Genomic DNA, 20,363 nt, shown 5'->3' with positions numbered 1-20,363 from the left:
TCTGTGGGGAAATACTCGTCAAGTGTTGATGGTTGCAAGTTGGGGTGTTACAGCGTTTCTGTAGTTTTGAATTCATGGCAGGTTGGGAAAGTTATGATGTTTCTTTAGTTTTTCCCAGGTCATGAGTCTCGGGCTACAGAAGCCCTATGTTGGGCAGAAGGACAGCGGCTCTTTAGTGCTGGACTCAATGGAGAAATTCTCGAGTATGACCTACAGGCACTAAACATAAAGTATGCTCTGGATGCCTTCGGAGGACCTATTTGGAGTATGACAGCCAGCCCCAGTGGCTCTCAGCTTTTGGTCAGTAAGCAACTCTTGGTTATTCCAAATAGAGTAGTTTTATGCCCACTCAAATTTCCTTCCTCATGTTTATGTCTTATAGAAATTCCAAGCTTAGCTAGGTATCAAGACTCATAAGACAAAATATTAGAATTGGCAATGAAGGTTAAAAATCCCTGGTCATAGGCTGGAGGGACGACTCATCAGTTAAGAGTACTGACTGCTCTTGCACAGATCCTGGATTGGTTCCCAGCATCCACATGATGGCTCACAACTCCAGTTCCCAGTAGTTGGAGACCCTCTTGTAGCCTCTGTGGGCACTGCACAAAAGTGATGCACACACATACACAGAGTCAAAGCTCATACAAACAATAATAAATCACTGCTCACTTTGCCCTTATGCTGTTAGCTTGGTTTTATGGAAGATTTGTACACTGTGAAGATGTGTTGCTGTGATTGGTGTAATAAAAAGCTAAATAGCCAATAGCTAGTCAGGAGGTATAGGCAGGACTTCCAGGCAGAGAGAGAAAGTCAGAGGATAATAGAAATGGGTTCATTTAAGTTGTAAGAGCTAGGTAAAATCAAGTCTAAAGTAAGGCCAAGTTTTCATAATTACTAATAAGTCTTTGTGTCATTATTTGGGAGCTGGCTGGTGGGACAGAAGAAAACTTACTGCAGCTTGGACCTTGTTTATTCCTTTGTGAAATGTCAGGGTTAATTTCAGAATTTTCTAAACTTCTTTGGAACTAAGAGATGTAGAGACTAGTTTTGTTTTGATATAGTTTGTATTTTAATAGTAACTTTTGTTTCAGAAATATGGAGTGTTAAGTCCTTCTGTAGATTCACTGCACTTGTGCGCGCGCGCGCGCACGCGCGTGTGTGTGTGTGAAGTTACATTTATTATTGGTGATGGGGGTTGAGGCATCTGTGCTGCGGAGTGCTTGTGATGGTCAGAGGACAACTGTGTAAGTTGGTTTTCTCCTTCCATCTTGTATGTCTTGAGATCAAACTTAAGTTATCCAGGCTTGGCAGCTAGCCTTTTCCCAATGAGCCATTTTTCTGCCCTGACATTTAATTTTTTGCGATGTCTTTTTTTTTTTTTAATATTTCACTTGTACTAACTTGTATACTATCTTATGTTTCCATCTGGGTTTAAAGGTCAGTAGATCTTTTACTAGGTCATGGGTCTCTGGCAGGTATGTGTGAAATCCTACTTTTATTCTATGTCATATGCAGAAAGTTGGCCACTTCTGACTAGACTGTGTAGTCAACAGGAGTATACATACCAATTTCTTGCGCATAGGTCCCCTACCCCCTCTGACAAGCTGTTTGGTTGGTTTGGTTTTAGGGTAAGTGATAGCTTTTAGAGAAGAAACAATATATATATTTGTGTGTGGGAATAGGGGTCCTATAGAAGACTCATTTAGTCTGTTTTCTATCTCTCTCTCAATAGGTCGGTTGTGAAGATGGCTCTGTGAAACTGTTTGAGGTCACTCCAGACAAAATACAGTTTGCAAGAAATTTTGATCGGCAGAAAAGTAAGGGTTGTTTTTGGTGGGGTGACGAGTAGTCTCAACAAGAAGTTATGTTTTTGCGCCACTAGGGAGAGGGTGTTTTCCTGCTGCTATAATGTTTTGTATATATACTTTTTTTGTGTGTACAAGGAAAAGTTCTAGGAGTTCTACATCTCATTATGTTGCATAGTTGTGATTGCCTGGTTAAGCAAAAGTACAGAAAATCAAAGTAGAAAACTAGTGTTTGTGTGAAAGTCAGTGTTAGTTATAGTGTACATCTTATGGTTTCTGTTGTTGTGATAAATACCATGACCAAAAGCAACGCAGAGAGGAAAGACTTTATATCAGCTTAGAGCTCCACAGTCCATCGTCAAAGGTAATCAGGGCAGAAACTCAAGCAGGTCAGGAACCTGGAGGCAGGAGCTGGTGCAGAAGCCATGGAGGGGTGCTGCCTTGCTCAGTCTGCTTTCTTTCTTTCTTTCTTTCTTTCTTTCTTTCTTTCTTTCTTTCTTTCATTCATTCATTCATTCATTCATTTATTATGTATGCAATATTCTGTCTACATGTATTCCTGCAGGCCAGAAGAGGGCACCAGACCTTATTACAGATGGCTGTGAGCCACCATGTGGTTGCTGGGAATTGAACTCAGGACCTTTGGAAGAGCAGGCAATGCTCTTAACCGCTGAGCCATCTCTCCATTCCTCGGTCTGCTTTCTTACAGCATCCAGGACCTCTCATCCTGGGTGGTCCCCTTCCACAATGGAGAAAATGTACCACAGCTTTGCTTACAGGCCAGCCTGGTTGGGGTTTGTTTTTTTTTTTTTTTTTTTTTTTTTTCAGTTGAGAGTCTGTCTCTCTTCCAAAATGACTAGCTTTGTCAAGTTGACATAAAATTAGTCAGTGCACCCCTACAAAAACTCCTGTTTTGTGAAATTTAAATATTTGTATGGAGAGTCTTAACTGATTTTGTTTTGTTTTTTATCATTAAATGATGTCCTTGAGGCTGGTTCTTCTGTGTAGGCCTGCCGCTACTTCCTGAGTACTGAGATTACAGATCTGCACAACAAGAGAGCTGTGATTTCTTTTTCCCTTTTCGTCTGGTTTTTGTGAGACAGCTTCTCACGCTGTAGCCCGCACTTGCCTGTTACTCTGTGTAGCCCTGACTGCCCTTAAACTCATGCAGTCCTGCCTTAGCAGTGTGATTACAGGCATGCACCTCTAAGCTTTGCTGGCCGTGGTTTGTTTGTTTTTATTGTTTGCTTGTTTTTCAAGACAAGGTTTCTCTGTGTAGCCCTCGCTGTCCTGGAACTCACTCTGTTGACCAGGCTGGCCTCATACTTAGAGCTCCATCTACTTCTGCCTCTCAAGTGGTGGGATTAAAGGCTAGCTGTGGTTCTTAACCCTACTAGCCAATTTCAATGTCTTGGTTGAGTATCATGAGCAACTGCTGCTGCTTGGGCTCTGGGTTGTAAAGTACTGAGCACCATGGTACTTGAGGCTCTGAAGGCAAAATAGTCCCTGTTATCATTACTTGTAGCACAGAAACCGTCAAACACAGTGCATGAACAGAGATTTGTGATTGTGTAAAACTTGATTTACAAACCGAAAGCGGACTGTAGACTGCCAGTGCCTGTGCCTGTTTTGGAGAGTAGTGAGCATGCTGTGTGTTCTGTGTCCTTTAGTAATAGCTATCCACTGGAACCAGATTTTTGTTATTTCTCAATTGGAAAGGTGATACAGTACTTTTCAGTAGATGTCATAGAATTAGTCTAGTCAAGTTGACAAAAAAACTAATCAGCACAACCACCAAAGAAAGACAGACATGCTTTTTTTTTTCGAGACAGGGTTTCTCTGTGGTTTTGGAGCCTGTCCTGGAACTAGCTCTTGTAAACCAGGCTGGTCTCAAACTCTCAGAGATCTACCTGCCTCTGCCTCCTGAGTGTTGGGATTAAAGGCGTGCGCCAGCACCGCCCGGCGACAGACATGCTTAATTATGGTTGGTTAACAGAAGGGATCTGTTCTGAAAATACAGTGTTAAATCATCCCATCGTGTGAACATCATCAGGTATGTTTACACAAACTCAGATGGCTGATGTCACTGGATGATATGGTCTTATGAGGCTGTCATCCTGTAGTCAGTACATCCTTGTTTGTAATGTTACTACTTGTGCATAACCATACATATATTTGGGCATCTGTGCAAGTATGTCTCTTTAATCTGAAGTCGGTGTCTGTGCACATTGAAATTTTGTTAGGTCACAACCAGATCGTTCTCAGAAGGATGTGTTTATTTTACATATTTTCCTCAACTATTTATACATTAGTAAAACAAGTTGTCAGATACTCCATTGTGGGACCCAGGACAGTACATCTGCTGCGGGGAATGAGAAACTAACACTGAATTGCAGAAGCCATGTAGGTTGCTGTGGGAGGAGAGCTCAGTTTATATGTCACCTTTTTTCTTGTTTTATTACTCCTAAGGTCGGATCCTAAGTCTCAGTTGGCATCCTGCTGGTACCCACATTGCAGCTGGCTCCATAGACTACGTTATCGTGTTTGATGTCAAATCAGGTGACTGTTTTCTATTTGGTACATTTGTGTTGTGGGTGTTGTCAGATCTACATTTCTCAGTTTCTGAGAGCTCGACTTTGTCACGTTTTCAATGAATGTGATGACCTAACTTCTCATTAATCTCTCCACATGTCCACCACAAATTTTGCCCGTTTTCCATGTGTATTCTGTATATGACTAAGTCTGTCTGTCTCTGTCTATTCTGTGTTATATGTACATATACATGCCTTCATAGGCAGTGACAAAAGAAGAACTTTAGAAGGACTCGGGCTCTTTTTGAGGCACAGTCTCTTGTGAACCCAGGGCAGGGGTGAGTCTGTTTTTTTTTTTTGTTTTATTTTGTTTTTAGAATAGGCCAGCAAGGCCGGGCGGTGGTGGCGCACGCCTTTAATCCCAGCACTTGGGAGGCAGAGGCAGGAGGATCTTTGTGAGTTCGAGACCAGCCTGGTCTACAAGAGCTAGTTCCAGGACAGGCTCCAAAACCACAGAGAAACCCTGTCTCAAAAAACCAAAAAAAAAAAAAAAGAATAGGCCAGCAAGAAGCTAGTTCCGGTGATCCTCCAGGCCTGGGATGATAGGCCTGAAGGGACCATATCCAACCTTTACATGTGTCCTGGGATTCAGACTTCTCTCTTTATTTTTTTTTAAATCTGTGTAGTAAGCACTCTTAACCACTGAGCCATCTCTTTAGCCTCTCATTCCTGTTTTTGATTAGCACTGCTGTATGTGGGGGATTTTCATTCTTCCATAGGATACAGCACTTTCTTCGTAAGAGGATATTACAGTCCCATTTACTCTCAAGTAATACAGCATTTAGTGTGTGTTAACCAGGCTGTCTATGTGTCCGGGAAAAATGGAATATAAGGTATTTCTCATATTTGTACGTGTTTTTGTACAGAGACAAGCCAGTGATGGCACACACCTTTTTTTTTTTTTTTTTTGGTTTTTGGTTTTTTTCGAGACAGGGCTTCTCTGTGGCTTTGGAGCCTGTCCTGGAACTTGCTCTGTAGACCAGGCTGGTCTCGAACTCACAGAGATCTGCCTGCCTCTACCTCCCGAGTCCTGGGATTAAAGGCGTGCGCCACCATCGCCCGGCTGCACATCTTATCTTTAATCTCAGCACTTGAGAGCCAGAGGCAGGTGGATCTCTAAGTGTAAGGCCAGCCTGGTCTACAGAGTGAGTTCCAGGACAGCCAGAACTACACACAGAAACCCTATCTCAAAAAAACAAAAACAAAAAAACTTGGGTAGTAGTTTGAGGCCAGCCTGGTCTACAAAGTGAGTTCCAGGACTGTAACACAGAGAAACCCTGTCCCAAAAAAAGCAAAGAGATTGTGTGTGTGGTGGGGATTGGTATGTCTCTGTTTTTCTTTTTCCTCAATACCTGGTTTGTACGTTTCTTTGTTTTGTTTGCCTTTAGTTACACATGCCTATAGCCACAGAATTCCTTAAGGCTTATTACCAAAAGAGCAATCTCCTATGCCCTTCTCCTGATCCCCAAAATAAACCACTCAACCCTTAGCTGATTCTTTTGGGATTTATCTCTGCTGTACACGGCATATTTATAATTCTACATTGTGATTTTTTTTAAATTATGCACGTTATTGAATTCAACATCAGAGTCTTCCCTGTGTGCTTTCTGCTGTAGTGTCCGTCACACTGTCTCCTGATCTTTGTGCTTATTTGTAACTTGGTTCCTATCATCATGGCCAAGTGAACTGCTCTCAGAGGAAGTCACTTTCCTTCCTGTCTGCTTCCTGTTGAATATTCCCATTCTCCCTACATCTCTGCCACTTCATCCATAAAGTCTTTGAGTTGTATAAATTGATACAAACACATCTGAGTATTTCGGTCTTTTTATTTGTTTTTTTCGTGCCATTTCTATGTCCTTAGAAATGAGTCTCTTTGTTTTAACTTCTTCCGGTCTGGCTTAGGTCTTGGGTCTTAGACCTTGGGTCGTGCTGTTTCCGTCTTTCTAGGGTCCCTTTTGTATTGTTTTAGGATTCTTCCTTTCCCTGTTGGGAAGTGTGGTGCCATTCTGATTATTGACCCTTTGGCCATACAAAGAGTTAATCTTTTGTTTGGTTTCTAGGACTTTTGAGCATGTGCCTTTTTTCCTTTCCTTTTCCTTTGTAGGAGTTTTCTTTGTTTCTCTGCTGGAGCTCTAACCCAGGCCTTTAGGCACTAGGTGAGCCTCTGCTCCTGAGCCCTGTTAGACATTAGCTAAAATTTTGGTTATTCTTGTTGTATTAGTCTGTTTGTTGTAGATGTGGTTGTTTTTTTGTTTGTTTGTTTTTTCTCGTGTCAATCAGTTGTGCTAGATACGTAGGAGATTGCTTTAATTCAAACCCTCTGTTTGGGGGAAATTCTTTTAATTACTTTGTAGATCAGTTTCTGTTTTCTCTTTCTCGAATTTTATTACTTCAGTGTTGGGTCTTGTTTCTTAGCCACTCTTATTTTTCATCTTTTTTACTTTTATTTATTGTTCACTAATATAAATTTGTCATCTTCATAGCTTAATGTTTGTATTGAAATTTTCACTTAGCCACCTCCAAAGGTCTTTATGTTTTTAGCTGCTGGAGCCTGTGCTAAGTTTGTGTTCTGTGGTTACACCTGCAGGCTCTGAGGCTGTTCATTTCTTTCTAAGAGTTGGGATTTTGGTTTTTAGGTTTTTTAAGGCAGGGTTTCTCTGTAGCTTTGGTGCTGTCCTGGAACTAGCTTAGCTCTTGTAGACCAGGCAGGCCTGGAATTCACAGATCCACCTGCCTCTGCCTCTTGGGTGCTCGGATTAAAAGTGTGCACCACCACCACCTGTGCGTGTGCAGGAATCTGCTAGAGCTGTAGTTAAGTGCTGTGTGGGTGCTGGGAACCAAACTCCAGTCCTGCAAAAGCAGAAAGTGCTCAACAGCTGACCATCTCTCCAGCCCCCCACTCTGAAGCTGTTAGTGATAACATTCCGCAACCGTTCTGCACCCTTCCTGGCCCACTGTTCATTTGTTTGCCGTTTCTGTTAGTCTGTTTGGCTTTTCTTGTTAGAGGAAGCTTTTTCCGCCCGCGTGTGCACTGTTTGTTCTTGTTCCATCAGTGGGACTCTTGAGCATGGTCTTCACTGGGTTGCCTGTTTGGGGAATCTTAGAAATAATTTTTTCTGTCTTGTGTGACTTGGTTTCCAGAAATCAGTCAGTTGGTTTTTGGTGCTGGGAATTAGACAACCCTGGCATTGGCATTACATCTCTGCCCTGAGCTGCATTCTGAGACTCTTTTTCCAGTCTCCTACCTGGTTAAGTGCAGGCCTTGCTGTCCCTGCTCTGAGGAGAAGAAATCTTCGTTCTCCGTGTTCTTACCAGTTTTAACTTGACCCTGTTTTCCTTCTAGACACCCTGTCCCATACTTAGTTCTTCATACCTTTTACCTAAGATTCTTCCGTTGAGACAGTGTTTGTATACTATCCGCTGCTTACTCAGGAGATTGCTACTTCAAGGGTTCGCAGCCTCATAGAGTAACTTTCAACTGTCCCACCTTGGGGGCCCCTCATCCTCTCGTTTCCTCTTCAGGTCCCCATTCAGGAGTTTTAAAGCTGAGCTGCCATTCACTGACTGTGGATGTCCAGGCCTCTGACTCATCACCTTAAGCTTGTCCGGGCAGCTTTGGGAAACTGAAACTAAACACCATCTACATGTGTGCCTCTCTTATTTTTCAGGGAGCATTACTCGTAAGATGGTTTTAGATAGGCAGCACCTGGGAGTGACGAAGTCAAGGTGTATTGTGTGGGGCGTTGCCTTCTTGTCTGACGGAACTGTCATAAGCGTGGACTCTGTTGGAAAGGTGCAGTTATGGGACTCAGCTACGGGGACACTTGTTAAGAGCCATGTCATCGCAAATGCGGATGTTCAGTCTATTGCTGTTGCTGACGTGAGTATGCTCCCAGCCCAAGTAGTCCTTGGACTTACGGTCCTCCTGCTGAGCCTCCTGAGTAGCCAGAATATGACCTTATATTCTCAAGCCCAGCTTTCAAGTCAGCCTTAGGGTCTGGTCTGTCTTTTCTCATATATTGCCTATGTAGTTTAGAAGGATTCAGTTTTTTCTCACAACTAACATGTTCATTATTTAAATCTATTTTAGTCTTGTACTGAGCATAGTTTGTATATAGTTATGTCACCTAATGGCAGGAGCACATCCTGAGAAATATATCAGTAGGTGATTTGAACACTGTGTGAGCATCAGCATATACTTAGGCAAACAGGTAGTAGGAAAGCTACTACGTTGCACAACTAATGTACCAATTGTATGTGCTGTTCTTTTACACAACCAGCAGCAGAGAAATCTAATTCCTTCTAAACCACATAAACAATGACCTAGCACCTACCATGTTCTTTAGTAGAAATGTTTGACTTTAATAAATGTTTAAGCTGGGTGGTGGTGGTGCATGCCTTTAATCCCAGCTCCTGGGAAGCAGAGGCAAGTGGATCTCTGTGAGTTCAAGGCCAGCCTGGTCTACAGAGTGAGTTCTAGGACAGGCTCCAAAGCTATACAGAGAAACCGTGTCTCAAAAAAATAAAAAACAAAACAAATTTAACTTCATAAAGATGTTATTGCTAGGCTATAGCTCAGCAGATGATGACATTTGTCACCAAGGAAGGAGATTAGAACAGCCAGGACTACAAAAACAAACAAACAAACAAACAAAAAACCCAATAATACTAAGGAAATTTATGTTTTATACAATCAAATAAAAATACTAAGTGCCTTACTTGAAACTACAAGAAGTTTTTATTTTTGTTTATTTTTTTTAAGAAGTAGAATCAGGCAAAGAGAAACCCTGGCACAGAAAGAAAAAAGTATAAATATAATGTTTGTTTGTGAGGGTTTTTTTTTTAGACAGTTTCTTTGTGTAGTCCTGTCTATCCTGGAACTCGTTCTGTAAACCAGGCTGGCCTCAAACTCAGAGAGATCTGCCTATCTCTGCCTCCTGAATCTTGGGATTAAAGGCGTGAGGCACCACTGCCCAGCTTTTTTTTAAAATGTCCATCAGTATTTTACCTGCATGTGTGTCTGTTGGATCCCCTGGAACTAGGGCTACAGTTGTGAGCTGCCATGTGGGTGTTGATTGAACCTGGGTCCTCTGGAAGAGCAGCCAGTACCCTTTTAACTGCTGAGTCATCTCTCTAGCCTTTTTTTTTTTAAGTTGGGTGTGAGTATGGATATGTGCACTGGAGTATAAATGTCAGAGGCTTCAGATCCCTTTGGAACAGAAGTTATGGGAGGTTGTAAACTGCATTCTGTGTGTACTAGAAACCGAACTCAGGCCCTCTGAACGAACGATAGTGCCTAACTGCTTAGCCATCCCTCCAGCCCTGTAATTCTTAAGATCTTACAGCAAAATAAAAATTTCCAACCAAACCAAACTTAGCGTAGAATTAAAGGGTGTGTGATCATGTGTTCTACAGCAGAAGCATTGTGAATAATGTTTTGTACTACATTTTGGCAGCTATTGTATCACTGGGTAATAGGAACTTTTGGTTCATTAGACTTTTATGGACCATGTATTTGGTTTGTCATTGAATGTATAGCATGTGACTGCATAACACATTGGCAATACTAAGTGTTAACTTTGTCAGCAGGGGGCAATTGCTGCCTATGTCTGAGCTTGGTCCTCTGATGGAACTGCCTTCCCTGGAAACTTCCTTCTTTCTTCCCTTTCACCAGATATGGTTTCTCTTTGTAGCCTTGACTGCCCTGGAACTCACTATGTAGACCAGGGTGATCTCAGTCTCACAGAGATCTGGGATTAAAGGCATGCACCACCTTGCCAGGCAGGAACCTCCTTTCTGATTCAGGGCATGAGTTTTCTTTTCCCCTGAGCTGCCCAGATAGAAAACCGGAAAGAATATTTTTTCCATCTGTACCTGTTATGTTGACATCTACCCCTCCTGATTTAATTTCTCAGCAAGAAGACAGTTTTGTGGTGGGCACAGCCGAGGGCACAGTGTTCCATTTTCAGCTGGTCCCCGTGACTTCCAGCAGCAGTGAGAAGCAGTGGGTGCGGACAAAGCCGTTCCAGCATCACACTCACGATGTGCGCACTGTGGCCCACAGCCCGACAGCTCTGATATCAGGAGGTAGGTCCTCCCCCAGCTCTGGCTGTTTCTCTTCGGGTAGCATTTCTCTCATTGTGTGCCTTTGTTTCAGGCACAGACACCCACCTAGTTATTCGTCCTCTCATGGAGAAAGTGGAAGTAAAGAATTATGATGCTGCCCTCCGGAAGATCACTTTTCCCCATGTGAGTATCCCCTCTCGCCTTTAGTATCTCCCCATTCCTCTGTCCAGTCAGACTGAACAGGCTCACACTTCCTAAAGCTGTCTTCATTCTTTTTTTTTTTTTTTTTTTTTGTTTTTGTTTTTCGAGACAGGGTTTCTCTGTGGTTTTGGAGCCTGTCCTGGAACTAGCTCTGTAGACCAGGCTGGTCTCGAACTCACAGAGATCCGCCTGCCTCTGCCTCCCGAGTGCTGGGATTAAAGGCGTGCGCCACCACCGCCCGGCTTCATTCTTTTCTGAGGCAAGCTTCCTTAAAAACAACAACAACTTGCTATGTATATATGTACATGCGTATTGTGGCAATGAGGTAGACCCAGTTTAGGTGTTAGGGGAGGTCTGCTCAACTGTGGGGAATGATACCATTTACCTTGAAAGGAACGCTACAAGCCTAGCTTCTCCACCTGAATAATAGAGCCCACCCTTAAAAACAAGTTCATGACATTTCTATAAAGTACAGTTAATAGGAGAGGGGTCAGAGATTCCTTCATATGACCTGGGCTCATCTGGCAGCTAGTACCACCAGTTCAAGAAGAGCTGACACTCTGTTCTGGCCTCCTCAGGACTGCGTGAATGTGATGCACGGAAGTTCATGCAGGCACAACATCTATATACATACATTTAAAAATGTTTTTATGAATTACCCTCGTATTTCATGCTTGTGGTTTAACGACGTCGGAGACATAGCCCTCATTCCTCCCCCACCTCTCTTTAAGATAGGATTTCACTTTGTAGCACTGACTGACTTTGAACTCCCTGTGAGGCCAGACTATTCTTGAGCTCACCAGGCGTCAGGAGCCTTATTATTTCCTGATTATCTCTTTAATTGAGTCACTTCTGTGCTGCCATTATCCTACTTTGGATCAGTGTCTTTTCTCCTGAATTCCTTTTGAGAGATTTCCTCTTTTTTTTTTTTTTTTTTGTTTGTGAGACAGGGTTTTTCTGTGTAGCTCTAGCTGTCCTGGAACTCACTATGTAGAGTAGACCACACTGGCCCAGAACTCGCCTGCCTCTGCCTCCTGAGTGCTGGGGTTAAAGTTGTACACCACTCTGACTAGGTTCATTGTCTCCTTATACTAACATCTGTGTCATTGCAATGTGTTCTCCATTGGAGCTCTTTGTTAGGGCTGGAGAGATTGCTCAGTGGTTAAAAACACTGACAGCTCTTCCAGAGGTCCTGAGCTCAATTCCCAGCACCCACATGGTGGCTCACAATCTGTAATGAGATCTGGCACCCTCTTCTGGCCTACAGCCATACATGCATACAGAACACTATACATAATAAATAAATATTTATTTATTTTTAGTGATCTTTTCTCATTTTACATACCTATCCCAGTTCCTACTCCTTCCCCTCCTCCCATTCTCCCCACCTTCTCTCTATCCTACCCCCCCCCTATCCACTCCTCAGAGAGGGTAAGACTTCCCATTGGGAGTCTACAAAGTCTGACATATCATTTTGAGGCAGTACTGAAGCCCTCCACCCATATCTAGGCTGAGCAAGGTTTCCCTCCAAAAAGAATGGGATCAAAAAAGCCAGTTCAAGCACTAGGGATAAATCCTGGTCCCACTGAAGTGGGGGCCCCCAGACTGCCCAAGCCACACAACTGCCACCTACATTCAGAGGGCCTAGTTTCATCCTACGCAGGTTTCCCGCTATTAATCTGGAGTCAGCTCCCACTAGCTCGGGTCAGCTGTTTCTGTGGGTATCCCCATCGGGGTCTTGACCCCTTTGTTCATATTATTGCTCCTTCCTCTCTTGGACTGGTCTCCAGTAGCTCAGCCCAGTGCTTAGCTGTGGATCGCTTCCATCAGTTGCTGGATGAAGGTTCTATGATGACATTTAAGATAGTCATCAATCTGATTGCAGAGGAAGGCCAGTTTAGACACCTTCTCCACTGTTACTTAGGGTCTTAGCTGGGGCTATCCTTGTGGATTCCGGGGAATTTCTCTAGTGCCAGGTTTAACACTAGCTCCCTAATGGCTCCCTTAATCAAGATGTCTCTTTAAAAAGAAAAGACGGGCGGTGGTGGCGCACGCCTTTAATCCCAGCACTCGGGAGGCAGAGGCAGGCGGATCTCTGTGAGTTCGAGACCAGCCTGGTCTACAAGAAGCTACAGAGAAACCCTGTCTCAAAAATCCAAAAAAATAAAAAAAATAAATAAATAAATAAAAAGAAAAGAAAAAGAACTTTGATTATTCTCTTATTTAAAAAGCCTTTGGTTATTGTCTTCAACTTAAAGCCCATTTATTTATTTATTTTGAGACAGGGTTTCTATGTAGCTTTGGAGCCTGTCCTGCCTCTGCTTCCAGTGTGCTGGGAGCCCTAAATTCTTTTTTTTTTTTTTTTTTTTTGGTTTTTTGAGACAGGGTTTCTCTGTGGTTTTGGAGCCTGTCCTGGAACTAGCTCTTGTAGACCATGCTGGTCTCGAACTCACAGAGATCTGCCTGCCTCTGCCTCCCAAGTGCTGGGATTAAAGGCGTGCACTACCACTGCCCGGCTTGAGCCCTAAATTCTTAATGTGTCTCTAGATCCTGTGTTGATCTTGGACTGGCCCATTCCCCTAGCCTGTCAATTCTAAAAGTTACTCTCCTCAGTGTTTTTGCATCTGACCTGTTCTGCGGGTTCTTTCCTCCCTGGAACTTCTTACCCTGCCTTCTCTGCTTGACTAATCTTTGCCAGTGAGCCTCATCTGGGTTGGTTCCAGAAGGCTAGGGTAGGCGTCCTTTCTGCTCATCCTGTGTTTATCCATGTTAAATCTTGTGGCATCTCGAGATGAATGGCTATTTCAGTCACCATTGTGTTCTTAAATCTAGTACAGTGGCTAGACTGTGATAGGACTTGGGATATATCTACCAAAATGGGTTTGGGGGGGTTGTTTGTTTTTGTTTTGCGGGGGGGTAGGGGGGTAGGCCTGGGTCTCACTATTGTAGCCCAGTCTACCTTGGAACTCACTTTGTAGACTGGCCTTGAACTCACAGAGATATACCTGCCTCTGCGGGGGGGTTGGCCACAATGGATTTCAGCAATAGGGAAGAGGCTGTTAGGGTGCTGCTCTTGCCTCTGGAACTGAAGCAGCAGGTGACCACATTGGCCCATTTATGAGATTTCCATTCTTGAATGCAGCGTCGTCTCATTTCCTGTTCAAAAAGAAGGCAGCTTCTCCTCTTCCAGTTTGCTCATCACTTGGAGCTCTGGAGACTAGGATCTACAGGTGCAACAGGTAAATTGGCGGAAAGCTTTGCGGGAGTTTTTTGATGTTTGTTTTTTGTTTTTGACTTAGATTTAAAAACTGCCAAATTTTTAAAAACAGTAAAAGGGGGGGAGGGATATCAAGATGGGCTGGTGCCTACCTCAGAAGTAAAGTGCCTGCCTGGGAAGCACAGGTCTCCAGGAGCAGCATCCAGCGCCTGCACAGAAGGAAACTGGGAAGAGGGTGAAACAGGAGAATCAGAAGTTGAGGACCAGGGAAGCAGGGAGACCCTGTGTCACAGAGTAAAGTGGAGCTGGCCATGGTGTGTGCGCCTTTACTCCCAGTCTCAATGCTCTCCCTTTGTGCGAGCACTCGCCTGGTCCCTAAGGAATTCCAGGCCATCCAGGGCTACACAGTCAGACTTGAACTGTGAAAAAACAAAGTGGAGAGCAATTGAGGAAGCGCCTAATGCCAGTCTGACCTGCACACACGTGCATACATTTAGAAGGGTGGACTTTTTACTGCGTCTGGGAAATTACGATTTTTTCCATATACAAGAAAAAAATTATTGAATGTTAAAACTTTGTTTTGGTTTTCTGAAATAGAATCTTATTCTGCAGTTGAGATTGGCCTTGAACTCAGCGATCCTAAATGATGAGATAATCATGAACCATTGTGACTATCTAAAATCTTAAGATAGATATCAATTTTTTTTCTTTCTGTCCTAGAACTCAGTCTATAGACCAGGTTGAGTTCAACTCACCTTGAGCTCACAGAGCTCTATCTTCATGCACAACCACACCACCTGGCCTTTTGTTGTCTTTCCTTTTTTTTTTTTTTTTTCTGAGACAGGGTTTCTCTGTGGCTTTGGAGCCTGTCCCTGGAACTCACTCTGTAGACCAGGCTGGCCTCAAACTCACAGAGATCTGCCTGCCTCTGCTACAGCCTGGCTAAAGTCTTAAGAGACAACAGCCACGCCGGATTTGAGGCCAGCCTGGTCAACAGAGTGAGTTCCAGGACAGCCAGGACTACACAGAGAACCCTGTCTCAACCCCTGTCCCCCCCAAACAGAGTTTAAGCTTCTATTAGACGCATGTAAGAGTTAGTTGAAATGACGGTTGTGGAGTCATACTTTGCCCTGGCCTGACTTCTGTTGAAAGCTGAGAAGGTGGAGTGATGTGCAGTATGGAAACAAAGGTCCCACGACTTGGGGAAGAGTAGCCAGTTTAGGAAGGGTTTAGAGTGTACTAACTAAAACCTGCCTCTGCCCACTGCGAGTCTGGGAGAAGCTATGGCAGACTGCCTTAGAGTCAAAGTCTCTTTGCTGCTCCTCACATGGCTCTCCAGATTGTGATGTCACGCGTGGGTAATGTGGGTAAACCTGACCTCCTGGTGGCAAATTCTGTTTCTCAGGCTTGGCTTTAAAATAAAAAAAGTACAAATTTTCTTTGGTGAGAGAAAGCTCAAAGTTTCTGTTTTTAGGCAAGAACGGAGATACTCTTCCACTCTCTAAAAACGCAGACCATCTGCTGCACCTCAAGACAAAGGTGAGGAAGGTCCATGCTCCGCCCAGGCCCAGAGCTCTTCTCCATTCTGAATCTGAGCAGCACTCAGTCTGAAGCCCAGACTTTGTCATTTTATCTGAAGGATTATGTCACTGGTGTTTTATAAGTTAGATACTGAGAATTTGATAAGTGAGTACAGGAAATTGGGTTTTCCTTTTTATATTATAGAAATAGCATGTGTGTTTCTAATAATTAAGGCAGTGAAAGGTTGTATGATCAAGTGGAGCTTTAAGCTCACCCCACATTTTACTGTTTCGCTGTTCACAGATAAGCAGTTCCACAGTTTCTTGTATATTCTCCCTCAGAAAGACAAAGAACTTGTGCTCATTTGTATGTATATGTTTCCTTTTTATATTAGCAACATACCATGTAAATTGCTTTAATCATATTATCTTTTATAAACATGTCTTTTAGGTGCTTATGGTAATCCTACCGGTAATCCCAGTACTTGGAATGCAGAGGCAAAAAAAAGTTTAGGAGTTCAGGGCTGTTTTGATTAGTAGGGAATTTGACTAGCCTTAGAATTAACACACCTTGGGCTGAGTTAAATCCTGTCTCAAAAATGCATTTGTGAGAATGTGAGAGCACCGTGAGCGTAGAGTCCTGTCGTGGGAACCTGGTCACAAGAAGCTTTCCCAGGCCTGATGGCTCACTCCTGCGAGCCCAGTTTGCCATCTGCTGTAGGGAGATTGGAGTGAGAGAGTGAGACTTTGCCTAAAAAACAGTTGGGTTTTTTTTTTCACTCATGTTGCTTCCTCCAATTGCCAGGGCCCTGAGAACATTAGCTGCAGTTGTGTTTCCCCGTGTGGAAGCTGGATAGCCTATTCTACAGCCTCTCGGTTTTTTCTCTATCGAGTGAAATATGAACGTGACAACATAAGCCTCCAAAGAGTAAGTGAGGACAAAGTGGATTCCTGTAAAAGAGTAAACTTCCTAAATGTGTACTTTTGTTTGAAGTGGAAATGAATTAGATAAGAATCCTTAGGGCTGCACAGATTGCTGCTCTTCCAGAAGACCTGGGTTCAGTTCCCAGCACCCACATGGCAGCTCACAAACCTTCTGAATATAGCTCAAAGTGATTTGTCACCCTTATACAGACAAATGTAGGGAAAGTACCAATGCACATAAAGTAAAAATAAATAAATCATTTAAAAAATAATCCTTAGTGAAAAGGATTTTTCTTTAGCTGTTACAGAGCAGTCTTTCAGGGACCACTATGTTTAACAACCTGAGTTCCATCTCCAGGACCTACATGGTGGAAGGAGAGACTCCCACAGGTTAACCTCTGACCTCTACACATATACACTTTTAAAAAATGTTTTATTTACACGTGTGTATTAATGTTTACCATGTTTACCATGTGTGTGTGGTGCTTCCAGAGTCCAAAGGGGATAGGTCCCTAGGACTAGAGTTACAGGAGGTTGTGAGCTGCCATATAGGTACTGGGAATCAAATCGCTGTCCTCTGCAGAGCAGCCAGTGCTCTTAACCACTGAGCCATCTCTGAAGCCCCTACACACAGTTTTTATTTGTTTGTTTAGTTTTTGCTTTGCTTTGTTTTTAAATCTTTTTTGTTTTTTGTTATTCTCCAGTTAGGGTTCCTCTGCATAATCCTAGCTATTCTTTTTTTTTTCCCCGATTATTTACATAGAGCGCTTGAGCTGTTCTCAAACCCGGGACCTCAGGAACAGCAGTCGGTGCTCTTAGCTTCTGAGCCACCTGTGCAGCTGCTAATCCTAGCTATTCTTTTTTTTAATATTTATTTATTTGTTTATTATGTATACAGTATTCTTCCTGCAGGCCTCATTATGGATGGTTGTGAGCCACCATGTGGTTGCTGGGAATTGAACTCAGGACCTTTGGAAGAGCAGGCAATGCTCTTAACCGCTGAGCCATCTCTCCAGCCCAATCCTAGCTATTCTTAAACTCACTCTGTAGACCAGACTTTCATTGAACTCACAAAGATGTGCCTGTCTCTGCCTCCCAAGTGTTGGATTGATTTCTATCATTGGTTTTTGTTTTGTTTTTGTTTTTTGTTTGTTTTGTTTTTTTAAGATTTATTTAATGTGTATGCAGTGTATATCTGCACACCAGAGGAGGGCATCAGGTCTCATTATAGATGACTGTGGACCTCCTGGGGTTCCTGGGAATTGAACTCAGGACCTCTGGAAGAGCAGCTGGTGCTTTTAACCACTGAGCCTCTCCAGCCCCCAGCTTTGTTTTTAAATCTTAGAGAAGGTTCTAGATTCAATCTTCAGCACTACCACTGCAATGCTAAGTACTTGTTTCTGCTATTTTGTTTACTTTTTATACATTTTTAATTAAAATAGAATTACACTCTTTTCCTCCTTCCATTCCCTCAGGTCTTCTCCCCTAACCCTTCTCATAGCCCCTCCACTCTCAATAGAGTGTGTTTGCACAAATATATGAATACAACCTGCTGAGTCTGTTTTTGTTGTTAGTGTATGTATGGTTTTAGGGCTCATTTAGTTATTAAATACATAAAATGAAAAGAAGTAGGGAAATAATCCTAACAAAAAATGGTATTTATTCCCATTTTAAGTTATTTCCAAGGTGGAGAATTGAGCATTGCAATCTGGATGAAGAGAAAGCTAGATAGGTTATAGGAAGCATGGCAGTATTCTAGGCCTTTTGTGGGTCCTTTCTTGGCAATCCCGAGAGTTAATGTAAGGTAACCTGGCTGTCAGGTTGTGTCAGGTTGTGGCATGCCGCTTTCTCTCACTCGCTTTTACTGTTGATTTACCCAAAGGTTTCCAAAATGCCAGCGTTCCTTCGCTCTGCCCTCCATATTTTGTTTTCTGAAGATTCGACAAAGCTCTTTGTGGCATCAAATCAAGGGTCTCTGCATATCATTCATCTGCTGGAAGGAAACTTCAAGCATTTGCATACTTTCCAGCCTCAATCAGGTGGGATTTCTGACTAAGCAGGGGATTCTCTGTCTCTGGTGACTTTTTCTCTTTAGACCTCAGTGCCAGGGTGCCTGCTACTCTTTCTTACCTTGCAGATACACTTGCTCACATGTTTGCCATTTGAAGTAGGAGGAGATCTCTGGCAGATGAAGACTCTCTCGATGAGCTCTGAAATGTTCCTCACACCTACTTCTTTCTCACTGGGCTTTTGATTCCTTATTTGGACCAGAGGAGTTTCATCATCCTTAGGTTTGTTGGCAGAGTTAGGAAGAAAGTAAAAGTCATCTGCAATCCTGACACCAAATGACTCCCCTTACTGTTTGGTGTTTTCTGGTGCTACTGTGTAGAGATTTGTTTTTATGAGATGTTTGTTTAAGATGAAAATATTGTTAGGCATATAGCTTTATTTGGGGTCTTTTGTGCTTGTGACTTTTTCATGTTCCCTAAGAACATAAGATTGCGTCAGTAGGTGACTATATATATATACTAGCCAATGCTGAGTTAACTGTTGGCTTCAACTTCGTATCTAGTTTACGTTGGTAGTTGAATACATTCCACGGTCCTGTCCCTTGTTCTTGCCCTGGCATATAGCTACTTCATTACTGTTTTAGGTTCCCATCAGCCTGGACTGTAAGTATTTAACATTAACTCATTGAAAAGCTGCTTAATGCCAGGCCTGGTGGTGCACAACTCTAGTCCCAGCCCTTGGAAGGCAGTTTGAGGCCAGCCTGGTCTACAGAGTAAGTTTCATGATAGCCAGGGCTACATAAAGAGACCCTGTCTCATATTCCCCGACCCCTGCCAAAAAAAAAGACAGAAAAGGTTAAAAAAAAAATAGCTACATCAGAAGAAGCTGACCATTCAGGAGTCAGATGAGTTAAACAACAGTATTTTTATTATAAATCTTAGACTATCTTGCCCTTACCTTCTCTTTTCCCTCTTTCAAGAGATGGTTTATGACCTGTTATAAGGCTTTTTTCATTATTTGGGATTGTTATATGCAGCACATATTTTAGCATATAATGTCAGTGTCTGATTTTCATTTTGTCTTAATGTTACAGATTGATTCAAAACCCTTTGACAGAGGTGTCTCATCCGTGCCCCATATTGTTAAACAGGCAGCAGGCACTTAATAAATTAAGTATGTGCTTCAAGTCTGTTAAATATGTATCCCTAACTGTAATTTTAAAACATTAAGAAGGAAAAAGTAGTCTGAAATAGTTAATAGGGTGTGGTTTTAGTGCTTTACTCGGGTGTGAACCAGTGATGCCTCTAGTTTTATCTTTCTGGACTTTCTTCACATGAGAGACAATAGTATTTATAATATATATATTTATATTTTCTCACACCACATCTCATGATGTAGACCTAACTGGCCTTAAAGTTGCTGTATAGACCATGCTAGCCTCGAACTCATATTCTTTGCCTCCTGGGTCCTAGGATTAAAAACTTATGCCACCATGCCCAACAATCATTAATTAAGTTTAAAAAGTAGGGAAAGCATAGTTACCTAACATTTGGAGGCTGAGGCACATGGATCCTAAATTTAAGGCTGTCTTGGGCTACAAAAGTAATTTCCTGTCTCAAAAAATATATATTAAAAATTGGTTAATATTTAGAACTAATTTGCAAAACTCTAGTAAAGTCTTCTATAAATGATTTATAGCCATGTGGGTTTCTCATTGGTTTCTCCAGGGCGGGGCAGGCTATTCATGCCTTTTTCAAGAACTTGTTTCTTCTGTCCTCAGGGACAGTGGAGGCCATGTGTCTTTTGGCAGTCAGTTCAGATGGGAATTGGCTAGCTGCATCAGGTACCAGTGCTGGAGTCCACGTATACGATCTGAATCATCTAAAGGTGAGCATCAGAGTTCATAGCCAAATGGGAAGCTGCTGCTAGTCGTGTTAAGATTCAAGGCAGAAGCCGGGCGGTGGTTGCGCACACCTTTAATCCCAGCACTCGGGAGGCAGAGGCAGGCGGATCTCTGTGAGTTCGAGAC

At 42.8% G+C, this 20,363-nt stretch overlaps 1 protein-coding gene across 1 annotated transcript in view; it reads left to right on the top strand.

Annotated features, from left to right (window-relative positions):
- The window catches only part of Utp4 (UTP4, small subunit processome component), a 40,993-nt gene that overhangs the window by 4,858 nt on the left and 15,772 nt on the right, over positions 1-20,363 (top strand). Inside the window, exons 3-13 of the mRNA XM_005345512.2 lie at positions 109-300; positions 1,733-1,817; positions 4,275-4,364; positions 8,065-8,276; positions 10,312-10,483; positions 10,554-10,645; positions 13,806-13,902; positions 15,355-15,419; positions 16,206-16,328; positions 18,207-18,363; positions 20,115-20,221. Of these exons, the coding sequence (XP_005345569.2) occupies positions 109-300; positions 1,733-1,817; positions 4,275-4,364; positions 8,065-8,276; positions 10,312-10,483; positions 10,554-10,645; positions 13,806-13,902; positions 15,355-15,419; positions 16,206-16,328; positions 18,207-18,363; positions 20,115-20,221 (1,392 nt within the window). The remainder of the gene's footprint in view (positions 1-108; positions 301-1,732; positions 1,818-4,274; positions 4,365-8,064; positions 8,277-10,311; positions 10,484-10,553; positions 10,646-13,805; positions 13,903-15,354; positions 15,420-16,205; positions 16,329-18,206; positions 18,364-20,114; positions 20,222-20,363) is intronic.

This window comes from Microtus ochrogaster, chromosome 4 (assembly GCF_000317375.1).
Source record: "Microtus ochrogaster isolate Prairie Vole_2 chromosome 4, MicOch1.0, whole genome shotgun sequence".
Lineage (NCBI taxonomy): Eukaryota > Metazoa > Chordata > Mammalia > Rodentia > Cricetidae > Microtus > Microtus ochrogaster.
Note: the sequence above shows the minus strand (reverse complement) of the source record. Positions and strands in the feature narration are given on the sequence as shown.